At 38.3% G+C, this 27,995-nt stretch overlaps 1 protein-coding gene across 2 annotated transcripts; it reads right to left on the bottom strand.

The window, feature by feature from the left end:
- Window positions 1-251: 251 nt before the first annotated feature.
- On the bottom strand, window positions 252-27,880 carry MPHOSPH9 (M-phase phosphoprotein 9). 2 transcript variants are annotated; one of them, XM_086474040.1, is made up of 23 exons: window positions 27,753-27,880; window positions 26,685-26,850; window positions 25,351-25,440; window positions 21,906-22,426; window positions 20,468-20,591; window positions 18,115-18,205; window positions 16,687-16,793; window positions 16,151-16,276; window positions 14,896-15,332; window positions 13,800-13,958; window positions 12,590-12,677; window positions 11,569-11,784; window positions 10,712-10,759; window positions 10,277-10,341; window positions 8,380-8,481; window positions 6,604-6,741; window positions 5,713-5,888; window positions 4,768-4,932; window positions 4,316-4,436; window positions 3,403-3,506; window positions 2,366-2,577; window positions 1,752-1,820; window positions 252-558 (listed from the first exon to the last, which is right to left on the bottom strand). In XM_086474040.1, exons 1-23 carry the CDS (start codon window positions 27,857-27,859, stop codon window positions 457-459), a joined length of 3,534 nt encoding a protein of 1,177 aa, XP_086330166.1. In that variant the 5' UTR covers window positions 27,860-27,880; the 3' UTR covers window positions 252-456. The 2 variants fall into 2 exon arrangements, with proteins under 2 accessions (XP_086330166.1, XP_086330165.1); XM_086474039.1 differs by having other exon boundaries at window positions 26,700-26,850.
- Between the last annotated feature and the right edge of the window lie 115 nt (window positions 27,881-27,995).

The following is a 27,995-nucleotide window of genomic DNA, read 5'->3' as shown; positions in this document are numbered from 1 at the left end:
CCACAGAACAGTAGTTATCTTTAACACAGGTCATTCATGTTGCTTTTTGTATTAAAGTTCAAAATTTCCTATTGGCTAATATTTACATCATACCATAAATATTTATAAAACGGTGAGGAAAACGAAGTGCAAAAGGATAACATCATCATTTTCTGAAAACAAGCTGCCTTTTAGTTTCTTATTCTTATAATAAATTGAATATCACTATTTAAAAATAACATTTCTAAAAATATTACAATACAGGATAAACATCGATTTCTCAAGTGTAACAAAAATATGTTTAAAATATAGGTGGCTGTTTGAAGTACAAAATATTGCTGTTTGTAAAGGGTAACATGGTTGTAAAACTACTATTGAGGGTTTATAAAAATACAAAACAATTTGCATTTACTGAGTGCATAATTCCGTCTTAGTGCAAAAAAAAAAAAAAGCATATTTGCATTCAAGAGAGAATTGTCAAAGATTCGCAGAGGTACGTAAAACGTGGAATCTTTTCAGAGTCATGCGTATTGACCCCAAATCTCTATTAATCCTTTCCAAGCGATCCTCCAGGGCTTCCTGAAAGAAACAGTTAAAGAAAAGAAAGGGGAAAAAAAAAAAATTTAGTCATTTAGTAACATACAACGAAATCCAATGAGCCTTCCAAAATGGAGGAACTGCTATCCTGACGCATTACTAGCATTCTGCTAGCACCCAGAAACTAGAGCCAGACCTACAAACTGCAGTATTTTTATGTATGTGTGTGTATCGGGGGGTTGCTGACTTTCATTTAAAAATTATTTCAGGCATTTTGTTTTTTTCTGTGTGATTTATGAAACTCCACAAGATAAACTCGATGAGAATTAAGACAGGCTGATCATTTGGGAGGCACGTTTAGGGAACAGCTGACCACTGGAAAGCGAGTGGCCGTACTGATTTACTGGAATGCACTTTTACCTTCAAACTGATAAATTGGAGCAAGCCCTGGGATTACAATTCAGGAAACGCTGAAGCTGTGGGCTTCGCAGAGACCTCTAAAACGCAACTTTGAGACACGTGTGTTTATTAAAAGAGTCAGAAGGCGGCACTCTCCTCTATTCCACCTACACTATTTTCACCTTCTTATTTTCTTCTTTATGCTTTCCAGTAGACAAAAACCAACCAACCAAAACTAAACTTGGCACTTTCTTCTACAGCACAACATCCTCTCTAAAGCTTCAGGGACCTATTTCATAGTCACTGTGTTTTCTTGATGTACTGCCTTTATCTACTCTCAGTGTTATCGCAGGAACAGGCTATTCTTACATTTTTCCAATTACATACACTACACAGTATGTACATATATGTACACACACCCCCCCACACACACACCACTTTTTCTTTATATGCATATACATACACACACTCGCACAAAAGAAAAGTTGTCTGTGGCAGCAGGGGATGGAAATCAAATGTTTGCAGGGGTAATTATTCTTTTCTGAAGCACTTGCATACAAATTGTCCAGACTTACACCTTTTGCATGGCAAGTCAGAGTGTGTTTACAATTAACTTGCAGTAACTTCCTGATTATCTTCTAATGCAGTGAAGTCTAGAGAACAGACACTTTCACACAGATTCAAAATTCAGCCATATTCAGGAACAGTTCTCAGTGGTACAGAAAGATTCCCACAGTCCTCGCACTTACTCTACAGCGGAGCCGTCACCTACACTGCACATTCTCAAATTGCAGAAGAGCAACTGAAAGAACAGTCATATGTAGAAGCTTTTTCACCTGATTTAATCTTGCTTGCAAGGTCATTCTTCCACCAGAACAAGGTATTCGACTCAATGCAGCCTCAATCTAGTAACAGAAAACACTTCAGCTGTAAATTACAGTTTCAAGAGCCGACATAAGCCTCCCTAACTCAGCTTACAGAAAGAGAGGTGAGCTGTATAGATTACAGATACACATCCAGTCTTGTTCTTAAACACTAACTGGGGTTACCACAATGCTGTGCCATACAAAAGCAATACAAAAAGTTAACATACATGAGCAGACCCTCTCAGGGATGACACTGAAGACAGCAATCCTGCTCGCCAGAATAACCTTCCTCGTTCGAAAGGCTGATTTAAAGCACTGTCCATGAAGGAAGAAAGTAAATTCACTCCACCCCTTCCATTCACACTGCGTTTATGTCAAAGCGACTCTCCTTTGATGAAGTTAGAGGCAGAAAACAACTGGAGCGCGGGCAGTGGAGCAGGGCATGACAACGGCACATTCCTAGGGTAACGCTAGAAGTGGCGCATGAATTTCAGCCACACATTGCCGAGGTACACGGCTACATCCCTCACCTCTCATGCAACAATTATGTTTTGTCGCAACTTTAAAATAAAAATAATCTTTGCCTGTTGCTTTTCTTGAGTCAGCTCGTCAAAAAGTCTCTCTGTTTCAGCCAGAGTCTGGATCCTTGCTGTGTATTTGAAGTCTCCCTCGCAAGGTGACAGCACTGGCTCATGTTTTTGTGCTACGCTCCTCTCGTCCCAAGCTGTCGCTTTCTTCATTCCGGTACTGACGGATTCAGCACGAGCGCTGTGTCTGACCCCTGAACGCTGCCTTCCTATCAACAAAACAGGGGTTGTTTTATTTGGTTTGTAATTGTCTGTGAAATTATTACAGAAAAAGAACCTCGTAACAAGAAAAGCAGTGTGACGTTGGGAGCATACAAGCTGAGGATAACGATGGGCAAAGCCTTATTAGTTTGCCTTAAGCAAACTTTCCAGAAGAATGCAAAACATTTGTATGGGTCATCTTTCAAGTGATCTTTATAATACAGCATATTTTTTGGTTAACAAACAGATTACTGTGTTGTGCCAATTAGGAATTACTTCTACTGGTAGAACATTTCTAAGTATCACTAAGCAGACTAGTTGTCATGAAAACACTAGTCTAAATAAATGCATTAATAAAAACAAAAGCAGAACATTGTGACAAGAATTACAAAAGTGAGAAGAGATTTGGTTCAATCAATCATTTAAAAAAATCGGAAGTAACTGGCTTTATTATAGTTACTCTTTGCTGTCCATAATGCAGTGTTTAGCAATAGAATTTTATTAGCGTGACAAGAGTACGTACATCTTAGAGACCCTACCAAGTTATGCACTGTATAACCGAGTTAAGCACAGGAAAACCTATCGCCCTTCTTTCTCAATTTAATTATTTTTGTTGTTCCATTCTGTTTGTGCACACACACATATACATAAAAATAAAATACTGTATGAATGGTATTTCTCTGTCTATAGGAATAGGACAAGATCTAGAGGATTTTTTTTAAAGTTGGACTTCACAGAGTAAAGCATCAGCTTTCTATTTTCATAGCTGCTACCAATGTGGAAGAAATGGTAAAAAAAATAAAGAACGGTTTTCCCCCACTTTGACAGATTACCTTCTACATCATCTAGTGAGAGAAACTGGAGCCTTTTTCTTGGATTATTGTGCTGTAAAGTAGATGTAGGACCAGTTTCCAGGTCATCTAGAAGTATATCAAATCTACAGAGCAGGAAGCATACAACAGTTACTTGCTAGAAATCACGTATCAAGCAATACAGTATTTTCTACTTTTTCACCTTTTGGTTAAATAAACACATTTTTTATAAAAAAATTTCTATCCCACAGGCATTGCAAGTCTTCTGACTACTGCTGATAGTACCGTACCCCAATATACTCCTCTTCACACACACCGAAATACCTCTTTCACGTGACTTTCTTTCAGAAGCAGGCCTAGCTGTTGCTCCTGAACATACTGAGCTCCCATGCTGTCATCCTCAAGAACCATCAAAGGCGTGTTGGACGTTTCTTCTCCCTCATACACCTGTCCTACACTTCAATCTCGCAGCTAAGTAAGTTCTCGACTCTACAAGCCTTGCCAAGCAAAGATCTCTATAGGAGCCATTGTACCTAGTACAGTTCGCAGAAAATTAAGTTTCTGTATTTTCTAATGTGCTTCAGGTGCCATGACAGGTAGGGAGATACTACTTTCAACTTTTATTTACATCTCCTGATAAGCGGCATGTAGATCTGGACGTACTGAACAATTCTTCTGTAACTTCTTTGTCACTGATCAATCTTGTGTCAATAGCAAACCCAACACGTCATCTCAGTGAATGCTGAAGACGGGAAATTGTTCTAAATTTTTCTTTCCAGATTTTAGAAAGTAAGACTTAGCTTTATATTCAGAAATCTTCACATGACTCATTTTCTAGAACTTTAAGCAAACAAGAAACAGCAGCATTAAGCCTGCATAAACACACTGCTGCTGTAATAATGATCAGACACAACTGCATTCACAAGACTCGTACCTTGTCACTGTGTTTTCATTTTTACTAAGCAAATGGCTAAATCCAGGAGAGAGGTTTTCTTTTGGAGATCGTTTTGGGCTGTATGTCACAGACACCGGTGCCAACATTATCTCTCTTCTCGCTGCAAAAGACAAAGTATATTTAACTACCTAAAACTTCTCCCAGCGCAGTACTTCCCACTCCCATGATCTGAAAAGATCATGAAAAACATCTTAAAAGAAAGCTTTTCAAAGCTGTCAACGTGTCTAAGTTAGATTAAAAGTGCATCACAAGATAGAAAAGTGAAAATAAACTTGGAACTCTCATGTTTTCTATGATTATAGACAAGCTTTATTTTCAGACTGTTAGAACAACGCAGAAATCCTATCTTTATCTTTCTTTCTTCCAGAGCAGCCTTTCATTATTTGCTTCTACTTTGAGAAACACAAACCAAATTTCAGAAAAGTGCCTACTTGGAGTATTTGGTTTCCTGTTTGAAGGAGGAAGGGACGATGACCTCTGGCCAGAAGGGGAGCTGTACCGTTTCGGTCTGTGTTGGTCTCTACCTTTCTCTGGGGATCGGTTAGCAACGAAAGAAGTTTCAACAAACCCAACAGTTTGACGTCGATTTGATGTTTCTAATTAAAAGGGAAAAGGTACTATATTAATCCACCTTTTTCAATATAAGAACTCACAAATATTCTCCTACTTAGCTTTTACTGTACAAAGACTGCACTTAGTCTGCCTCACGCCAACATATTTGCGCTGTTTTGCTCAAGTCTCGCTTCCTGCTCGTCATATTCCTGAAACAGTTTAACTGATGAAAAGGATGGTTTGCAGCATGTGTGAAAGAAATGATGCTGAACAACACCGATTTAATAAAGAGACAGTGGAAAGCAGGACAAAAGCATCTTTTGGGAAAGAGGGCTGGAGCACCTGCCTGAACCAAGAACATAAGCATTTAAGAAAGACTCAATGGCTTCTAGTTACAAGGCTTCCTAAATCAATCTTGTTAGAACAGCTCAGTGCAGAGCTACAGTACCCATGCCGGCTTTCTTAGCAACGTTCTGATACACCACCCTGAGAACAAAACTAAAATGGACGTACAGCCAGCCAGAGCTCTGTTAGGCCTCCATTAACTGTTTATAAATACTGAGATATTCTTAGAAAAAGGACGTTAACTACTCTCTAGCTTGAGATCTAACAGCAACTTTGCATTCCCTCTATTTTAAACAAGTCACTTAGCTATATCATTTTGAATTTTCTTAGGAAAACTCTAGAAGTTTGCATGCTAAAACTGTTTTTATCCCATCACTCGAGCCTGATGGACTTCAATGCTGAGAAGAACAAAACCAAAAGACATGCAAACAAAGAAAAGCCAGTAAAGACAAGTTCAGGAATATAAAAATAAAAGTTACTGGCTGATGTGTCTTCTTTTTCTGTCTGTGTACCCCAATCTTTAAATGCTTTTCCTTCTTCAAGTTCTTTAAAGGCTTTTATAATCGGTGCTTCTGACATCTCACATTCTTTCTTTTCTATTGTGTTTGTTGAAGAGTCTTCTTGTGAGGAGTCTTTTTCAGGAGGAGAGTGGTGCCTTAAAGAATGTGAGGCGGTGGGGGGAAAAAAAAGGATCAAGTTTTTTTTACTTTCTTTTATATATCCAAATAATAGCTGAATAAACAAAAACCTGGAGAAATTTAGTTGAAAATTTACCATCAAAACAAAAATTTTAAGGGTGCCTTTTCATTTCAGCCAAGAACCTCAAGAGGATTGGGTTATAACACATTCAAAAATCTGAAGCTGAACAGCACGAGTTAAATTTGGTGACTTGACATGTTCTTAGAACTAAACACGTCCTGACCAGAGGCTTTAGAGGCTTCTGAGGAAGGCGGCAAACCAGTGAGGAATTACACCCTGAACCACATCCGGAGCTTCACACTAGAGGAAAGCTGCAGCCAACTGCTACAGCTCACGTCCAACAGCACAGAGCAGTGTCCAGACTCAGAGCAGAACTGGACACAAACACGGAGAACGTAGAGACAGCGGCGCAAGATGCAACTGAAGCTTTCTGATATTTCAAGGAAGGTACTGAAGGCTGCTGCTGCTTGCTGCATAGCAGGTTAGTGAAAAAGAAAGCTGTTTTGTTTTTAAAGGATTGTACAGCATCTGCCAACACTGAGATATTTTATTAGAACTTTATCTAACAAGTACAAAAATCTAAAAATATGAATCTAGTCAATTCTGGATAAAACTATTTTTAGAAGTGTTCCACTTCACATCATAGTGGAGACTGAAGGAAACCAACTCACCTAGAAGGAATATAGGTTGCTTCTAATCTGTTATCTTTGGGGCCTTCCTGGACTTCCAAAGGCTGGCCAGTGAAGATCGAATACTCCGCTCCTGGTATCAACCACTTTCGCCGGCTGACATCAGGAGTTGACAACTTGCTGTGGGAGCAAAAAACTTCATAGTTATGAAAGGCTTTGGAATTTTTATTTTTTTTTTTTAATTTAAGAAAATCCAGCTATTTATTCTAGTTAGACAGAAACAATAACAAATATACAATAAACTTGTAAATATTGGGGGAAAATCACTGCTTTTTAAAACATGTTTATAAAGTAAAAATAAAATATTTATATATATGTTGAGGTTTTGGTCTAAATTACACCATCTGTTCAGAATGCAGAACTCTACAAAGATCACAAAAATCACAGAATGTCAGAGGTTGGAAGGGACTTCGAAAGATCATCTAGTCCAACCCCCCTGCCAGAGCAGGACCACCTGCTTACAAGATCTTCTTGTAAATTAATGCTGCTTACTCAGACAGAGGTTTGGGTAACAAGTAATTAAACAAAACCACTTCAGTGCAGATTACTCCAACAATTCAGAGCATCTGGCCCCAGCTTTCCTTTTGACATCACTTGTTAGAAAAATAAAGAATAAAGAACAAAAACCCAAACAAGAAAAGTCACTGTTGATGAACTGAAAGTGATAAATATTGACTAATAAGCATCAATGAGTATATTATTATCTTGAAATACTAGAAGAAAAATGTGATTTTTATACACAGGAAAGTAGATGATAATTAGGAAAAAAGGGTTCTTGTTTACTCAAGCCAGGAACCATAACCACCATTCTGTAAATCTATCCTGCTGTGCAGTCAATTGGAATGAGGCTTTCTTTGAGCCTCTGAGATCAGTTAGGGACAGATTAACTTCCAAATCCATATTGGCTCTTACATCCTCCTCCCTGATGAACATGGTCTGCCATGTTCAGGCCTTCCTTTTTTCTGTTCATTGTTGAGGGATGTTGTTCAGGAATATTAAAATAGCTCTAAACAGAAATCTATCCCTGGAATATATCAATACAAAACTTACTTGCATCTTCACAATCATCAAAAATCAGACCCCCCAAAATACTGCTGTTCAATATATACAAATGAACATCCATGAAACACACTGCACTATCATTTTGTGCTTCACAGCATCAGTGCTGAACGGGGGAGAGACACTGAAGAAGCCATAACTAAGTAATAAAAAAAGAGAGGGCCATAAAGCTTTTCAGGACTTATTAAAAAAAAAAACCCAAACCCACCAAAAAGCCCAAAAGAACACAGGCCAACTTTAATTTCCTTAACATAAATTCATAAATTCACAATTCAAACTAGAGTATGCATTCTAAGGGAACTTTCATTCTCCCCTCAGGATACCTGTACCAACTATATTTAGAAACACAAAAAGTAGTCATTCAAGTCCATGATAAAGATACAAAGAAAACCTCCAACGTCTAATTGGACCATTAGAGTTTATTCCCAAGATCTTTGTTGAGCATGGGAATCCCTATCCAGCTGAGCTATCAAATACTCATTTGGGAGGACTAGAGACAGTCTGCCAAGTCAGACATACATTATCCAAAATATTCGTTTTTAGTGATTTCTTGGCATGTGAAGTCTCTGGATTACGTCACATGTTTCATACAGTTTGTCCTATGGACTGAGATCACCTTGATCCGTTTTTAGCCAAAACATGTTAAAAAGTATTTTAAAACACATGACCTGTTTTCACACTGTTGGAACATTCACTCACTTGGCACAAGAGGTTCTTAAATGACTTTCGGTAGCATTGCGGAGTTTCAGCATATTTTCATGTTCTACCTGCTTGAGCTGAGCTTCAAGTTTTGAAATTGTCCTAATGTGGAATTAACAAAGATACATTATAAGATGATTGAAATGACATAAGAGATACATCCTATTTCTTAGAGTTTACTCATTTTTATTCAGATATCCTGGGTGAAGCAGAAAAACAAGAGCAACTACTACATTTTTATCTACCTATCTAATTACATATATAAACATATATTTGAATTCTAAGTTAAATAAGTTAGGTAACCTAGCCAGAAAGACGGGATCAGGAGATAAAACTGTGGATCACAGCATTCACCTCAGAGTGGCTGGGGAAAACAAAACAAGAACATTTTTGCTCCTTGAAATGATGTACTTCCACAAAGGTCTCCCTGACTCTGGATTTAATGAGTGGCTGCTCCTCCGGCGTGTCACTCTGGTAACTCCACCACGCTGCTGCTCAGGCTCTTCACATGATGCTCCTCTCTCCCACATACTGCAGTCCACATCTTCAGTGAACTAGCCCTTGGCCATGCAATACTGTCTCAGGCATTCCCCATTTGGGGAACAGAAATGTAGGTTTTGGAGCAGGATATAAAAATCCTGTTTTCTACTACAGTTGCCCCAGCCTGGAATGGTCCCTAGCTAGCAGCCTGGAGAATCGGGTAGAGAAAAACAGAAGCACCAATAGAAATACTTGACTGAACTGTCCTTCACACTACCTTTATTTCCTCAACAGTCCCAATAAAAATTGAAGGCAGAGTGGGTTTGGCTTCCTTCTACTCCTTTCTTAAATTCTTCCTATTCATTCTTTCTATTCTTGCTCTTGAAAAACCAGGTGATCTGAGCAGCAAAGAAAAGCACTGTGACATGTCCCAAGTATCTCATTTGCTGGTTTTCTGGTTTTGGCTGGAGACCATGCACAGGTTAATGCTTGGTGGCAATGACATTTGGAATGAATTTTGAGGTGAAATGTGTAGCCACATTTCTAGAAGAATCATCAAGAACCACGCATTAAAAGATTTTTTTCTTTTTTTTTTTTTTTTTTAACAGTCTGGGTTTCAGCTGCTCATCTAAAACTGTAAAAGGAAATTATGACAGCACGTACCCACAAAAGAATCTCAAAGGGAGACGAATTACATCACTTCATTACAGTTCTACAGTGTCTGCCTTAGAGCCCTCTCAGACGTTCTCTTCTCCCACCCCTCTAGACCTTCCCACCCAAATGTGCTGTTTAACACCCCTGGCAAGGAGGGGGCTGAGAAATCCCAAACTAGAGGATATGTTTGTAACTAAACTCCTTGATGGTGACATACATCTTGCCTAGGGCCTACCCAGAAAGCAGGATGGATTTCTGTTCTCCCAACCAAAAAACAGATCCAGAGAGCATGAAGGACATCCACAGGAGATACTATTCCTGCTCTACACATGGCACACCTTTCTGTCTTTTATTCATGCCTAGGAGCCATAACCTTGAACAGCAAACTCCTGTCAGCATCCTCACTCCTGAAAAGCAGGACAGAGCCTGGTTAGCCAAAGATGGGGGCTCCTGAGAGGACAGCTGCAGCAGTAAAAGCTTCACCAGCTGACTGGCAGGGCTTGCTGAGTGACAACCGCAATTAATTGCTTCCTTTCTGACATCCCACTGCAAGACACTGTGACTGAGGAAGCAGAACACACACATATACTAGAATAACAACATTTTTACAGTGTGTACAAAGTAACATAAAGCAACATAAAATGCTTCATAAGATGTAATTAAACTTGCAAGATCTACAGCCTTCATGATCTAGGAGTGAATGTTTAGGCCATAGCCTGTATTTCATATTGTCAAAACAGTAATAAGACAGTTTCACATTTACCTTTTCAAATCAGAAATCTGTGTGTTTGCATCAAGCAATTTGTTTTCAGTTGCATTTAATGTATCCTACAAGTATACAAGGAAAAAAGTAAAAAGCCTAGAAGCTACAGAAGCATATTAAAAGAAAAACAAGTAACTCTACATCAGTCTTGAAAACAATACATTAAATATACCTTCCTATTCGAAAGGAAGGTCCATTAAGTTTCCTTGGCTTTAACTCTGCAGTATTTTTGCTGTCTATGACTGGAAAACACCTTCCAAACTCCCTCCTTTTCTCCCCAGGGCTCTGAAGATGTAGTAAGAAGCTAGCAGTTTAAATAAATGTGGACCTTTCCATTTGATCTTTTTCAAAATACTTCAGTTAATTCAGTTCATTCTCACATTATCTCATATTTTGCATGTTGGGTTTTTTTTTAATTAACTAGCATGTACTTACCTTTACTCTCTCATGTTCTTTTCCAAGGGACTCGTATTCTCCTAAAAGCTAAAACAAAAGAGCACACAAACCCACACTGAGACCCTCTGCAATTAACAGTTTTGCTGACTGCTGTGAAATCATCTAAATTGCCTGTCTAACATGTACAGAAGCACTACAGAGGATACAGAGGGTACTTTAATAGTATTTGTTAAGTTCTAGCATCTTCTAATTGAACAAGAAGTTGTAGACAGGTCAAGGGGAGACAGCTACTTACACAACATTTCTAATTTTCAAATTATTTATCTCTAAAGTAACTGAAGGAGCTGAATGAACCAGTAAAATTCCTCACTGACTTTAAAGCCGACTTCGTATTTTGAAATGTTAATTGTAAAAAAGGAGCTAAAGCATGAAGAAGCTTTGCCAGCTAATATCAATTTTGCCAATCCATTTAAACATTCCATCAAGCTATTACTGCAGGATCAGAGGAACAATTCCTTTGATTCAGTCTCAAAATCATACCCAATTAACAGTTTTAGCAAGTTGTGATCACTTCTGAAAAATTCAATCCATTCCCACTAAGCTTAAGGGAGGAAAAAATAACTCTCTAAAATAATTTCCCCTAAAAAAATATTAACTAATAGCACAGAGTAGTAAAATACCCGAGGCAGACTGTGACATTAAGTACACACTTGCTGCCTTAAATAACTGTTTTTAGATGGGTATTAGGTCCATAGTATCACCTAACACCCAGCCTACTAAGCAGTCAGCTGAATAATTTCTGTTCTCTTAGTTGTGCATTAAGACCTTACAATGGTAAACTTTGACTTGCTGAGTCAGTAACAGGCTGTGCAGCTTACGCCCATTTTCTTACTTACGTTTTGAAACATTTTATTTTCTTCCTTCAGCCTTGCATTTTTGTTATCAGATAACTTGTAAGCCTTTTCAAATGCTTCCTCTAGATCTTTAAGCCTTGATTTTAGTCGACTGATAGTGTTATCCTTCTCTTTATTATTTGTGCGCATTTCTTCAAGGCGTTCTTGCAAAACTTTGGAAGTATTACTGACTGCATAAAAGCGTTCTCTCCAGTCTGCCTGTAGGAGAAAAAATATCCATTATAACGCTTACCTAGCAGGTCTTTTATTTCACTACAAAGCATAATCTACAATCATCTAAACAGAAGACAAGGGTACCTCTGTACATGAGCTAAACAAGATTTTTGCTCATTTATGTGATGTATAAAGAATGAAAATGAAGACTAAAAACCCAAAAGATATGTTTATTTTATTGGTCTTAAAATATCTAGAGGTTATGCTTCCAACCTCAGCTGATGGTCTTGCTTCCCAGCACAAAAAAAAAAAAGAAAGTCTAAAAAAAAAAAAAAGTGGAAGGATTTAGTCTCTCCAGGTGTCTAACCTTCATGACAAAGTGTCCTGTTCTTTGACCAATAAATGCAGCTATGCAGCCATAAGCAAACTGGTCTGACCTGGCCAGAAAGACTGTATAAATACACTTAGAGTATTCTTGCCCCAGTGCAGAGGTTTGCTTTTATCACAGGTCTAATAAGAAACCAAAGAGAAAGTAATTAAGCCAAAATAAATTTTAAAAATAATAATCTAAAGAGACATCATAAACACATCACAACATTTCACTCTTAAGCTTCCTGCTAGCCTGGAAAGGCTGTTCATAAGCAAAAGTGATGCTGGTTCAAGTAGGTAGGCTTAAGAAACTCAGCTAGGAAACAGTCACTGGTGTAAGAATGGCTGATGTCATATAGTAAGGAGAAAGGTTGAAAATAAGAAGAGAATGATACAAAAACACAGATCAGCTTAATAATGAACAAGTGCATTCTCCTACCCTTTCAGTTAAAAAGCAACTTGATTTAAAAGCATCACTTACCACTTGCTTTTCTAGCATATTATTCTTATTTTCAAGGGCTTTTATGCGAGCACTTGCTTCATTCAGAGCTGCATCTAACTGGTCACACCTATTCAGAACACACAGATTACAAAAATCTCTTGACATTTTAAAATAACCAATCTACATTTTATAGCCTTCTTTCCTGCCTCGAGCATGCCCATGAGTTTTGGGGCACAGCCTCTGACCTCCTCCCAGAGTCTCTGGCCATTGCAGCGAGCACCCAGTGTCTCTGCTCCGAAGGGCTGTGGTGCCCATGGTGGGCAAGCAGCAAACTGGGCACACGTGCAGAGTGCAGAGGGCTCAGACCGTAGGAGCTGCAGAACCAAAAGCAGCTGAGATGCACCTGAGCAGAAGTCCACTTCAGCTAGTTAATGCCGTGGGATAATTAACGACTGATATCATATTGCAAAAGCTACTTTAACTGAATAATCGACTGCTCAGAAGTCACTTTTAACAGTTAGAAGCCACCAGTGCTGGAAGATACGTACAGAAGAGACCCAACTACCCCCACACTTTTTCAGTTATCCTGAAGGGCATGAATTTTGTGAAGTATTTTAGCTGTCTAAATTTGTAATATGTATTTTGACTGGCAATAATGATATAAAAATCACATTGAACTTCTATAAATAGCAAACATTCAAGCTATATCTAACGGAATACATAGGTGAGGGCCACAGACTCCAGTAGTGGTATCTGGTCAGAGAGCACTGACTGGCAGATTGGCTTTATAAAGCTACCGATGAATTCCAGATTGGTCCTATTCCATCTGTAGTTTTGACAGGAGAGGTAGAGAGATGATGTTCACCAGCGTGACAGGCGAGCACTGTCTTACAACATAGACATTTCCATCACAAATTGCTTAGGACTACCTCTGCCTGCCAGCCTTTCTTGAGCAAAACTTACAGTGGCTTCAGGAAAAAAAAAAAAAAAAAAAATCATCGAACAAGACCTCTGGTCCAAACCTCACACTTACTGCCTAACAATAATTTTAAACTGATCTTACACAGCTGCACTAAATGATACAAAATTTATACCTAATAGGAAAATATTAGTATCACAGATGCATGAAATCTTCAAAACTGAAAAGTGACATAAACTTTTCAAGATATTCTAAACAAGCACGCTCAGTTTTTAAAGTGGAAAGCATACCGTGTACCAGAGGAAGAGGACAAGTAAGGACAAACAGTACCTGTCAGCAAGATTTTGATTGATTTTCTTCAAGTCTTCAGACGAAGCAGTTTTATGGCTTGCCTCTAGCTGCTGTTTTAAGCTATGTATCTCGGAGTCATAGTAGGCTCGTAGATCAGCTATGTGTCGAGCATGTTTTTCCCTCAAGTTCTGCCTAATCCTATTTTCAAAATTAAGAACAAAAAAAAATATTCCAGCTATCCACATGACCATGCACTGCTGTATTCATTCACACATAATGAACTCAGCATATAAATCTCTCTCACAGAACTTTACTGCCCTCAAATTAAAACAAAGCTTTGTCATCTAAGGAAGTGGTGTCAGACACCTAAGGCTTGCATAGAAGGCTCCACACGAACTTGAACAGATATCTGTATTATTATTATTATAATATACAAACACAATACAAGTCTTTACTCTCTCTTCTCTCCTTTGCCATGCGCTAGAAACTACATGTGTAAAATTAAAACCAAAAAGCTCAAAACGCTGAACTACCTTGAAACCATGACCCCGACATAAACCTTCACACATGGAATATGCGCCATGTCTGCCTAGTCATGTGCAAATCATGAGAGCTTCAACAGTGAATGGGGGATATTTATTTTTCCTAAATACAGTAATTCTGTGCTTCTCCCACCCTTTGACTCTAAATAGGAAAACATAACCCCCACAGAACTTTGAAATTCTCTGCCTAAATCAACTCCCTCATACAGTCTATGAAGGAAGTTTGTATTTTGATTTTAACATATAAAAAGAAATAACCAAATAAAACATAGAAAATTGTTTTGCCTTCCAGTTAAGGCTTTGACATCCAAGGAAGACAGAGCACAAATATTGTGCCTTAGTCTAAATAGTATTGTCTAAAGAAAGACAATTGTAAGAAGTGGAAAAATTACTGTTCTATTTATACGCCACCTGTACTTCAGGGGAGAAAAAAAAAGAAAAAAAGAAAAAAGTAGCAGCATCCAGCTATGTTCTAAGCAAACAAAACTCACCTATTTTGTTTGTTTTACTGGTATTGTTAAGTTTCATTTATTTCATGAAAGTACCAACTCTATGACTTTTAAAAGAAAAAAAAACAAAAGGAAATTACTTACTTTGACATTATCACAGGATCTTCAACAGATGTCCCTGAAAGACTATATTCTGGCAAACTGTTGTCAGCACACTGAGTAACAGAAGACGGAGTTAGAGTCAGTGTTTCTTCCTCCTCAGTGTTGACTGAATTATCTTTATTAGCATCCATATATGCCATAGGAAAGGGACAGCTGGTCTTGTTTTCACTTTGGAATGGGTGATTTCTCCAGAGGTCCAAATGCCCAGCTCTGCTGCTGGCAGGATATTTTGGAGAATCATCTAACTGAGATGAATTACTTGTCTGTGAAAAAGAGTCTGTGTCACAATGACTTGAAAATCCGGGCTCTGCCATAGAGTCTGGAGAGAAAGGAGCAGTCTCTTCAGGAATACCGAAAAAACAGCGTCCTGGGTTCTGCTGACCTGGTTTCATATGCAGGGTTGGGTCCAATGTCAAGATCTAGGAAACAAGTCACAACGCTAAAAAAAAAATTGTGATTTAACTTTTGCTCTTGTAAATGGAGTTTATCTGAAGACATTAGTAATCCATAGAATATATTGCAGGAATTACATTGAATACTACTACAAACATTTGGTAGTGACCAGCAAGATGAAGGGACCAGCAACAGCTTAGATAATGATGATACATATTCCCAACGCTCGCAACTTGAGTTTCGAAGTTTCCGTTAAAAATAAAAGACACATCTAACATCTGTAGCTGTCTAGAAAAACCTTTGCAATTTCAGTTATGTAAATAGAAAGTCAATGATGTCTGCTTGTAGGCTGAAACAATAACTTTGTACAGTTAAGAAAATCACTTCATGAATTACACAAACAGGACAGTCACATAGTAGCCATCATTACTGGATTTTGTACAAGACTGCAAGCTGTATAAAGAAACAGATATAACAGAATATTTCCACAACCTGTGCCTCTTCTGTTTCACGGGTGGAAAGAACTTGTCTTGTGGGAAGTAGCACGAAAACCCTGCTTCTGTGACTGCAGTTCCACAAGCATTTCATCAGCTGCAGCCTCAGCGCGAGCAGACTCGTCCCTGCGCCATCCTCAAGGTTGTGCAGCAAAGGTGCTGGTTTACCCAGGGTGTTCTTAGAGGTTCTTTTCAGCTGGATCCCTTCCCGATCTGATTTGTCACGCGGCTGCACACATTGCTGTTCCAGCAGAACACTGGAGGTGGCAGCAGTGGCCAATTAATGTGAAACCAGCCTGTAACCGATCATATCTTCGAACTGAGATGTGAAGTAAAGAAATTAATGTTACCTCTGGTGGGTGACTTGACTGGGAAGAAGGCATGAAATTCTGGTCTGGCAGCTGCCTGTTCTCCCTTTGTCTTTTATGATAAATATCCTTCAATGACGACAGCTTCGTTTCATCAGCAGAAGACAACTTCAACAGGAAAAATCGCTACATCAGTTTGTCGGAACACAATCCTCCAACCCCAGGATAGACAAGCAAGTTGTGGGGTGAGCTTAGCTAATAAATCAGGTCAGAGCAGAAGACAACTTTATTCAATGCCCCCAGTTTAAAAAAAGGTCTTTAATGAGGCACATACCAGTTAAGTCTCTTTTTACCTCCTACATACAAAATTTCTTTTAAGTGACAAGCAAAGGTCAGTAAATTCCAAGTGACTTTAGCGGGGGTAAATGAGCAATGAAGGAACAGAATATGAGATACTGAGCTAACAAGAGAGTTCTCACAGAAAAGTTCACTTCTGGAGGGCTGATTCTTTCCGTCGTAGAAAAAAGCAAAGATGACAAGCAACTACAAGACACTTTTAAAACACGTACAAAGTTTACCTGATCTGGTGATACTTTTGTGGAGAAACCATCAGCAAATTCACTTCTGAAATTCTCTGGTAAAGAGTGATACATGTCCTTTTCATCTAATTTCCAGTATGAAAGTCCTGGTAAGACGAAACAATGAAAGAAAAAAAAAATATTACAAGTGTCAAGCTATAGAACAGGAATCACAAAATCCATTAGTAAGATGTTACTTTGTCAGCTAACAAGAATGCTGTATTAGTTACTTGCATCTATTGTTAAAGGATCTTACTAAAGCATTTGTTACCAGAAGTTACAAAAATCTCAGTGCAAGCACAAGCAACATAATCAGTATTACACCACGTAGCATCAGTAAGAAAAGCTCTAAGTCAGTGAAAACATACAGATTTACTCTTTAGTGTTCAAGGAACAAATCCTCATTTACCACAAACTTTTATATTTCTACTGATTCCAGTATGGCATTGAAAACTTGTATTACCCAAGGAATAATCATAGACAGCCACTTGATACTATAAACTCTTTGGTTTGGCACTTAACAGCACTCTGCAGCATGCAAAAAGACAGACTACCAGGACTAAGAGAGATGGCACAAGAGGAACAGATACAGTCTCAATCCCACTTCCATTGCTTGTGTGTGTCCCTTTCTCAATGGGTTGTGAAGAAGCAAGAACTATACACAGTTTACAGGGCTGTATCTCTGTGCCCCTGTTACTGAAATTAATCCATCCTGTTGCAATCAAAATATGTGAGTCAGTTGTTTGGCTTTCACAAAAAAACAAAACAAAACACACACACACCCCAACAAAACAAACACCAAAACAAAAACACCCCCACAAAAAACCCCACCAACACAAAACCAAAAAAACCGCACAAACCAACTGCAACCAAACCCCCAAAACCAAAAAAGCCACCACCAATCACCCCTCACAAACAACAAAAGCAAAACCATACCAAAACACAAAAAAGCACACACACAAATTAAAGAACCCTCACATTACACACTGCCTTATTTTGTTCCTGTCTATTTGCACAGTTACTGAATCATGCCCTTGGCTTACAGGAATTCTGCCTCTATTACCACGCACTCCTGCGATGGCCAACGATGATAATATTTGAAAGATTGTTTGATACCCTACCATGATTTTAATAGTAATTCCATTATGAAACAGCTTTAAACATAAAGTTCAGCTTTGAAATGTTGAGAAATTTGAAGAAAAAATTGCTGCATGTCCTACACCTGCCGGCAGGGATACACAGGAGGTGCCATCAGTTTGAAACGCAAGAGCAAGAAAAGCAGAATTATGCTATATCAAAGTTTAATACCTTGGCAGAGCTCAAACTCTCCTCAGCTCCCCACAGTTATTGAGGATGCATTCTAGTAAGAGTTTTTAAAAATGAGAATTCAAAAGAAAAGGAAATTCAAGTACAAGAAATTAACTATACCTGAAGCTTCAGACACTAAGGAATTCGGACTTTCATTCGGTAGATTGAGGTAAAAAGTGTAAGGTGGCAAAGCAGCATCAGTAAGGTTTGTCTAAAATTACAAAGGAAAAACAAATTTATAAGGAAAATTGCAAGGCAAGATAAAAAAAAAATCAAAGGTGCAATTTTAAAAAACTGCATGTAGATGTTATTAGTTTTTTCAAGCAAAGAGATTATAATTATACAGCATGAGCCAAACTTATACAATTTATATTCAGGGCAATCACAGTCAAAAGGGGAACTAAGCTAAGCCACAGAATTAAAAGACAGTGATATTTTCTAAGTCATGTGCCCATCTGCTTGTGGAGCATTTTTGAGAGTAACCATTACAAAAATACACATTTTGGACAGTCATCTAAACCTTCTTGCTCCTTAAGAGGCGCAAGGATATTGAGGGATGACTTACCAAAAAAGTGTTATTCTTTCCTCATTCTATGATTGGAATCTCTTATATTCAGCTGTTATGACTCCACCTACCACAAATCCGGGGGTAAACACTACCATCTCAGATGGACAAGGCACTACATATCCTCCTTCTCATTGCTCCAAGCTTTCTAAGCAACGTCTCCAGCTAATTACAGAAACAACTCTGAAAAGGGTGGGCCAAACACATGGAAAAAAAAAAATCCACATAATTTAAGATTTGCTACAACTCCCCTCTTCCTCAATCAAAGCAAGAAATGTCATTGATATAACACAGCAACAGAAGAGCCACGGAGTAAGGGCAGCTGGCTTTAAAATGGTCATCTCGCATTGCTCTTTTCTACCATACTTGTGGCTTTTTGTTCCATCACAGCAGCTTAACAGTCATGCTGCTTGGCAAATTCATACAGCTCATACAACTGAGGACTACAACAGAATAGTAACTGCTGAGATAACAAAGGTAAGAAAAACAATTTAGAACTAAAGCTTTTGAAGTTTTTGCATGAAGTACCATCTCACCTCAAGGCTATTTTGTCCCTCTTAATGTTTTTATTTAGGTATTCTCCTTTGCCTAAGGAGGGAGAAAGGAAAAGGAAGGGGTTTCAACTGAATTCTTACAAAGGAATAGAAAGATAAAGGTATTTTCAAAAGCTGAGAGACAGAAAAATGACAATCCACAGCACATAAACTTGACTCCTGGTTTGAAATACCCCTTAGACTAACATCTTGTTTCCATTGACAACAGAAGACTAAAGTGAGCAAGTCCAAGCAGCTACTCTTACCCCTTCTGGATCACCCTCAAAGTGACCATAGGAAAGAAACAGACCCTGCTTTCAATCAAGTGATCCACATTTGCTAGTTCTCCCGTTCTCTTGTAGGTGGAGTCATTCACAGTTTCAGGAATTATTTACTTAAAAATAGCATAAGCAGAGAAGCTTGTGACAATTAATAGACTGAAAGTAATTCTAAAACTTCATGATGACATGTATGATGATTACTCATACAATCATGTTGCATAACGCCCTTTTGGATCAGAAGTATTATACGTGATTAAACCTCCCTCCCCAAAACAATCAGATTTGTGGACATACACAATTACTAACTCAAGAATATGGCGCGGGGGGTGCGACGACACCAACCAAATTCTTCTCAAAAGCAGTATTTTGAGCTGATTCAGCAGTTGCAGCAATAAGCATTACTAGAAATGGTTCCAAAGAGCCATTTAGATTTCCTAAATGCCTACTGTGGGGGTTGGTTACTTTTCATAACTAGTGCTGTAACTGTGCTTGCAGTAATTCAATTTACCTGATCACAGTCATACACAGGAATAAAAGAATGTGTTATCCTTATATAAGCAGTACAAAGAAAAAAAAAAAAAAAAGCCAAACATGTTTGGATTTTAGCATAGAAGACCGCTAAGAACACTAAAAAGGTCCAAACAAAACTAAACCAGAAAAATCCCAGCAACTTAAAACCCCGTCTGTCCTGAACAAAGCGGCTAAGGCCTCCACCTGCAGAGTTCGGTGTTCTAAAAGAGACGTTACCAGCTGAAATCAAAGATTCTTCCAAAAATTATAAGGCACAATAAACTACCATGACCTGAAGCTTCAATTGAGAGTGTAACTATTATCTTTATAAGGACATATCATGGTAAATTAAGACAAAAATTAGACAAGGAATAAAATAAGCCAAAATAGCTATGTGAGTAAGTATAGAATGATCCAAGAAGTGAACTCTGCCCACATGAACTTTAAACATATGAATTTCAACACCACTATTCAAATGCTTAAAGTATGAAAGCACATGTTGAATCAGAACATACTACAACACTGAAAAAATATCAGTGACAAGAATTCAATTAGAAAATCATCTTAAAGACAGACAGACTTACATTCTCAAGTGGCAATTTCTTTGCTTGCTCATTTTCTTGCATAGAATTCACACACACTTCTTCAGCATTTATTCTTTTTGGTTGGTTTTGTTTCAACTTTTGTGCCCACGACGTTAAAGACTTACTAGATGGTAAGAAACAGATACATATACCATATAAGTACATATGCCCTTATCAGTGGGGACATGAAATCAGTTGCTTCTTTGAAGTGAAATGCAGGCACTGAAACTCTACTGCCTTTGTGCATTTTTGAGAAACAACATGAAGCAATGTATGCTGAAATGTGGGTTTTTTTAAAAAAAAAAAACACAACAAAAAAACCCACAAACAAACATCACTGAAAGGAGAGGTGCTGATCAACTGCACCCATCATCAAAATGGCTTTCCTACTACAAAAAAAAAAAAAAAAGTAACAAAGAGCTCCACATTTTTAGCCAGGCAACTATTTGGTCTGTTCAAGCAGATACTGCTCAAAGCCACAAAATTAAGCCGGAATGTAAATGCAGTCTTTTTTCTTACTGTGTTATCAGTCTGGTTGTAAAGATGTCAGCTAAGACACAAAGGATGCCTTCCAACTCAAGAGAATGTTCAAAGGATAAGAAAGATTGAAACAAGATATAGAAGCAAACAGAAGAAAAAAGATGACGACCCGAAATAGAGGCATCCTGAAACTCTGCTTTATTACATACTAGCAAAATGCAAGTTCATTTTCACAATTCTCTGTTTTTCCAATAGAGAGAAAGTTTTTATCTCTGCAAACTATCAGGGACTCTCACAGGCAACGTGCTGCCCACAAGACCTCTGATACTGCTCATGGCCATCTGAGGCCACTGCCATTATGGTCCGGGCTGACAGCGAGCGTAGAGTACATTGTTCAAATCCTGGGCAACTACAGCAGTGCTTGGTCAGTATTCTTCTCAAATTAGCCAGCCAGCCTTTCAAAAAAAAAAAACCTTGGTACATCCACCCACCTACTGAATAGAGCAAAACAAATAAAGATCAACCAAAAAACCAACAGAAAAACCCAAACATGTTTGGCTGTTGACTGATACAATTTATTACTGTAATGCAGGCATATAAGCTGGCAAAGAGACTGGCTGAGCACGACAGCAAACTATCAGTCATGTAACATCGGTAATCAGCACCTGCAATTCCGGTGCACAGATAAACACTATGTGCAAACTCTATCTTAGCTCATATTTGCAGAAGAAAGTAGATTTTCATATTTTTCCCCAACATACCTACAACAGACAAATTCTGCAGATGTAAATATGCATCACAAAAAACATTAGGCTAAACAAACAACTCCACCTACCAAGCAGTGTAGTATTTTTTACAACCAAGAGGTTCCACTCAATTCTTATGTTTCCAGTTACCAACAGCTGTTTACTGAATGGCGACTGTCTACAATAAAACATTCAGAAAGTTTATCACTTACCTGGGTTTTTTTCCACATTGGGCTTCATCAACTTTATGTTCAACTTCAGCAGGAAAAACTAAAGTATCATTCCTTCCTGATGAAAGATTTGCCTCTATTTGTTTTGGTAAAAGTTCTCTTTTATTTTGAACACTGGCCGCAGCCACATCACTCTGCAATCCTGCTGCATCACCCTGTCCTTGTGAAGTTTCCTCCATGTAGTCTGGGCACTTGCTAACGTCGTTCCATTTGCCGGGGTTCAGTTCAGAGGCAGAAAGCGTCCCATACCCGCTAGTCATCGAAGCATCATTTGCAAAACACTCCTGATGCAGATCAGCTGCATTTGGCTGACTTTCTGCTTCATTAGATCTTAGTTGATTGACAATGCACTCATTTTCTTCAAAGATTTCAGAACGCATCCCCATTTGACTTTCTGGTGATGAGAACGTGTCTGGAAGCTTGGCAGGCAAACTTCTGCTCTTGCCAGCACCCCAACTGCCAGTCTGCAGTTCCACTAACTGCCTTATCTCATCCTGAATCAGCTACAGAAAAAGAAAAGGCAAAATTCCTATGTGACCGTGCCCCAAATCACATTTATATTTTGAGGCATCTTCTACTCACGTTATTAGTGAGAGAATTAGAGCACTTATTTCAAATAACTCAAACATTTCCGATGTGTTGACATCTCATGCATAAAGTAGATATGTGAAACTGGGCAGAGCAGTAAAGTGTCCACGGTAACAATCCTTCATTCCATGCAGTGAATTACAGGTCTTAGGAGCCATTCATTAATGTAACTAACCATGCACGCATGTATTCACTACATGCCTCCAGAACTACAGCTACCTACCAGCCAGCTACAGAAACACAAACTATCTCGGTCTGCCATTAGAAGTGGACAGAAGTCTTTTGCTAAATTTAGGTCTAAAACAATTTATGACTTGGATATACATTTTTAAAGATTGCAAAGACACTTTAATGGAAGTATAACCCATTACTCTATTACCACAATAGGAATAATGTACCTCTGTAAGATTATTGGCATAAAACTGGACTTTAAAATATCTGATTTAGATAATATGTTATTAGGCGGTTCATACAATGCAAACCTCCTCATTTTTATTATTTTGGTACCTCATGGAGTGAGCAAACCTGTAACTAGACTTAACAGGTTACTTACTCTTTAGTCTACAATGTCTGCAAGGACTTATTTCAGTGTATTAGATAAATAATTACTCTTTTTTTAACATTGTACAGTTGTGCACTGGCATACTGAAGCAGCTCTGAGAAACACCTAATGCTTTTGTCAAGGGCTATGAGAAGACTCATGCTCGTGCCCACGGCTGCGTCCTTTGGCCAGCAATCACCACTTCTGCAGAGTTATACTGAGATTACCGAACTCTGCACGAGCACACAACTCTTACTACACATGACAAGGCCAGGGTATATAGTTGTTTTCAAGAACACATTTCAAACCAACTCCCTACATCCCTCGGGGGAAAAAACCAAACCAAACCAAACCCAAAACCACTTGCAATAAATTTAAGCAAGTGGAAATTGTTCTCTGAAAGTAAGAAATGAAAAATATGACTTAATTTCAGAGGAACCTACATGTAACACTAGTCAGAACCAAGCCTTGGCTGTTTTATTAACTTGCAATAGAATTAACAATTGAATTTCAGCTTAGCCTTTCTATGAAAAAAAAAAATAAAAACAGGATGAAGTTTTCTGCCATAACAGAGTAGTTTGTTGTGCTAATGATGTCAATCATGACTGCAGCAATCCTTCCTGTTTGAATTCTGTGATTCAACTCTGTCGAGGAAGGTAGGGAAGGGAGAACAAAAGGGAAGAAACAATTTTCTCTGCTGGCATTTAGTCTTTGTCATTAATATTTGTGCAGGAAAGTAAAAGGCCATTATTCCAATTAAACAGCTCTTCTACTTCTCTTTACATAGTCTCAAATAATTCCAAGAGAACAAAAGGCCTGGTAAAAATAAGACATTTCTATAGAGTTTTGGGATTGTAGGTAACTTTTTTTTTTTTAAATCCTCTTCAGTAAAGTCTGATCTTGGGATGATCCACCAGTGGTGACCGTTTGTCACTAGCACGCTTGTCTGCTAGCGTATCAATGAGAGAAGCCAAGGACCGACCCCACTGATTCCACAATGAACTCAAGGTCTTTTGATCCGTATTTTCACATGGATGAAGATGTATTTTTACAAGCACAGTTGGTCTTAAGGCTTGCACTATGCTGTGTTTCATCTCAGAGTCCTGTCAATGCTAATGCAGTATCTTGCTTTTCTACCCCAAGCAGTAGATTATTATTTTTGTCTTTTTGTAACTCTTATTAGAATGTGTCGAGTTGCCCGTACTTCACTGTTTTCACCAGGTCACTGGCATAGCAGTGTAAGTTTGGAATAGCTCCATCTATTTTATCTAAAGCACTCCTACAACAGAGACTAAGTTATCACTGTTGGGTTTATATCTAGTGTGGCAGTTCGTGCAGTCAGTAAGGCCCTGCCGATACCCCAAACTCCACTCTTCCAGAGGTAGCCTTTCCTATTCAGAACAACAAAAACCAGCAAAGCCAACACAATGGATTAGTCGAGACTATGATCAGCAACAAGTGAATCAAACCACTACAGTAAAAGGAAGGAAATACAAGGGTCAGGAGACACTGGCAGGACAAAAATCATGAAATGGCGGGGGGGGGGGGGGGGGGGGGGGGCAGAAACAGGAGATAGGATAAAAGGACAGTACCTCTTGTTAATTCAGTTCAGGAACTGTTGATTACTACTAGTGTAGAGGGCATCAGGAAAGGGAAGGGAAAAACAGCAACCAAAATGATGAAGATATTAAGTATTATATATTCATAGAATTACTGTCTCTTATACATACATATACATTCCTTCTGGTTTAATGGACAAATATGGTCAGCAAAAACGTGAACCTTCACGTGAGTAATTTTTCATTCTTGGAAAGCAGACTGTTCAACCGAAGTGTCAAACAAGTGTTCAGCTTTCACAGAGAATGATTTTCTATGATACACACTGTCTAGGTGAGGGACTGACAAGTTGCATAATAACATTTTCTACTGAAGAGAAAACTACATCTCAAAATTAGAAATGGTACAGTCTAACAGTTAATAAAAAACAGCTTGTACCTACAAAATCCAATTATTGTGTGGGCATTCTGAACCAAATGTTTGTGAAAACAAAATAATTGAGTCTTTACTTCTGAAATGGTTCCTAACAGCTACTTTGTTAATTAGCCAAGGCTGTCTCAAATATGCACCCTGTAAATCAGCATTCCAGCCACCCACTCCCATTAACTGCTTGTCTGAATATACTTACAGAAAAAGAGAGGAGTGCCAGAGACCATATTGTATTGGTTTTGGGGCAGCGGGTTATGGGGGAGAAAAGAAACATTCAGCCTAACCTACCTACATGAACAAATCATTACTTACTTGGATTTGATGGTGGAACTGCTCTTGCTGGGCAACTATTTGTTCCTGACATTGTTTTTCTACCAGTCTCAATAACTGTAGCCACCTTGTCTATTAAATCACAAAGTAAAATAATTAAAGAACAGTCATATTGCATCTCTTACCTTTTACTCCAGCTACAAAATAGTTTTGCAATCTTATACTTAGGTGTTGACATAATACGCAGTTCAATAAGGGCCCTGTGGTTGTCCACCCCACCATACTTGCAGGCCCCAGTCATGTCAATCAATGGAAACAATTCACCAGGGACACATTCACTTAAAAAAACGTCCTTCTAGACAGCAAGAAACACATCTCTACATCAAACGACTTAAAAGTAGAAACAGCTGGCAGGAAAATACAGTCAAATTTTGGAAAGGTTGATTCCAGTTCAATAAACTACAGGCAATTTTAAAATTGATAATTAAACATGCCTGTGTCCAGTGAACCATTCACTTCAATAAGAAACTCTTCCCTTCAACAATCCAGCTAAAGGCCATGATTTCTTTAGTGAAAACAAAAAGAGAATTTAAAAAAAAAAAAAAAAAAAATCAAATTACAGGGTTGCTAAAATGTGGTGAAATCTGAATCTGAAAAACTATTTTATGCTAATGTTTATGGAGCCTGATGCTCAAAGCATGGGACACAGAACGCACGTGCCTAGACACAGACATCTATATTCTTGGAGCTGTTAAAGAGCGCCCAAATTAAGCATCTGTCAACAGACAGTTCGATGGACCACAGCCAGAAAGCTCAAAAATTTTGCAGGAACAAGCCCATGGCATGGAAACCTGATGTTCCTCACTGAGACTAAAATTTAACATCAAAAAGGACAAAAAACAACATTACAAAAAGGGTTTGAGAGAATTAGCTCACTGAGCCTACATCACGGTTTTTGTGTTGCTTTAAATCTGGAAACAAACTAATCATCTACACATCTTTACAAATGGAATAAATAAATCATTCAGCTAAAACAGAGCCATTTTTAGAAAGAAAATTTCTAGGACCACTTTAGACCAGTTTGAAGTGCAACAATTTTAAAGGTTTAAATTTTTCAGTTCAAAAACTTGTAATCTTTAAGTATTGTAACTCTGGAACAGCAACAAAAAAAAAGTCTACATCTGTATTGTAAGATAAAAATCGCAATAAAATCCATCCAGGTGATTAGTTCATACATTGTAAAAGGATTTGTCCCATCATGAGGAACAAACACACATGTATACAGATCTTACTGCTAAACCGTATCATCATTAGATCAGTCTTCCAAAATGCAAAGCTGATACATTAACATAATTTAGGATTTTTTTTAAATAAACCTTAACATCAAATACCTCACAGTTCTTCACAATTTCTGAGTTGGCATTTCCAATGTTCTGGATATCTTGTATAAAGGAGGAAAACAGCTCAACAGAACCAGGCATTAATGAGGACCTGGTATTCCCTGAGTAACCAGAAACTCCATTGGGATTGGATGAGGGACTTCTAGTGAAACATGAGGAAAAATATTTCAATTATTTATTGTGCCAGTTGTCCAACACAGTGGCCAAAATAATACACTACATATGCTACGCAGCCGTAAAGGAATTATACACTTAATTTACATTGTGACCCTCGTCAAGCTGAAAAACAAACAGCTTGACAAGAATGAGGAATTTTTTCAAGAAAACGTCAAAGAATCCACAGCATGCTTCATCCTTATCTTACATACTGTTAAAACACAGTAGCGTTCCAAGAACAGAGACAGCATAATCAGGACAGATATTACTGCTCACTAGTGCAAACATCAATAAATACAGCTTTTCATCAAGCCTATGTGCTTCTTCACAGATTCTGAGGTCAGCAGCTTACAGATACAAGCTTCTGCGTAACAATGATTTATGAAATCCAAGACTACTGCCTCCCTTTGAGAAGGTACACATGCAGGAAGCAACTTGTAATTTGCATCTGATAGGTCAGTCAAGAAGAACCTCTTCTAATCTGTCACTTAGGCCATTGGTCCGTATTCGCCCTTCTTATTCCCCAGGAGTAACTCGGGCATCGAACAGAAAAACAATTCCGTTTTTATAAGCCGCTGTTCTCTGCAAATGACTTTGCATAATCCATGATCTTTCCAAAGAACGATCTTTTACAGTTTGTCCAGGTTTCCCCCCACTATTCTAAGAGACACAAGGCAATGCAAGTTACTAAGTTTTTAAGGAGGGCTTAACACTTCTTTCAGTAAGGCTTTTCTCATTAAGGATTATACCTGTAAATGTAAAAACCCCCCTAAAACATATTGCAGAGTATCACGTATTATTTCACCTTAGTAACAACGTTACTGTAAGCGCATACTAATGAAGCAAAACCAATAGAAATATTTGTTAGGAATTCCTTCACCACATTACCTGTTACAATTCAAGTCACAGACAGAGCTATGGGTATGTCTGACATCAGAGCCTGCAGAAGCTGAAGGGATTTCTTGTGCAGTATTCACCACGTCACAGTTTTCCATATCTTAGTCCCAAGTATGACGTTAGCCTGCAAAGATAAAGTAGTAAGTGTCACCCTCTTATTTTAAAAAGCCATTTGTCTTTGTTCTTTGAAGGAACAGAATTTGGTTAGAGACAGTGGTTTCAGCCAAACTACCC

Source organism: Leptosomus discolor, chromosome 16 (assembly GCF_034619465.1).
Source record: "Leptosomus discolor isolate bLepDis1 chromosome 16, bLepDis1.hap2, whole genome shotgun sequence".
NCBI classification, from domain to species: domain Eukaryota; kingdom Metazoa; phylum Chordata; class Aves; order Leptosomiformes; family Leptosomidae; genus Leptosomus; species Leptosomus discolor.
The sequence above is the reverse complement of the archived record's forward strand: the minus strand, read 5'-3'. Positions and strand labels throughout refer to the sequence as shown.

Coding starts and splice junctions, on each gene's coding strand:
- MPHOSPH9 (XM_086474040.1), bottom strand. CDS start 27,859: ATGGAAAACTGTGACGTGGTGAATACTGCACAAGAAATCCCTTCAGCT. Junction 11,785..12,589: donor ATATGCTAGAAAAGCAAGTG/GTAAGTGATGCT, acceptor TTTCTCCTACAG/GCAGACTGGAGAGAACGCTT. Junction 559..1,751: donor TGCAAGCAAGATTAAATCAG/GTGAAAAAGCTT, acceptor TGTTTCTTTCAG/GAAGCCCTGGAGGATCGCTT.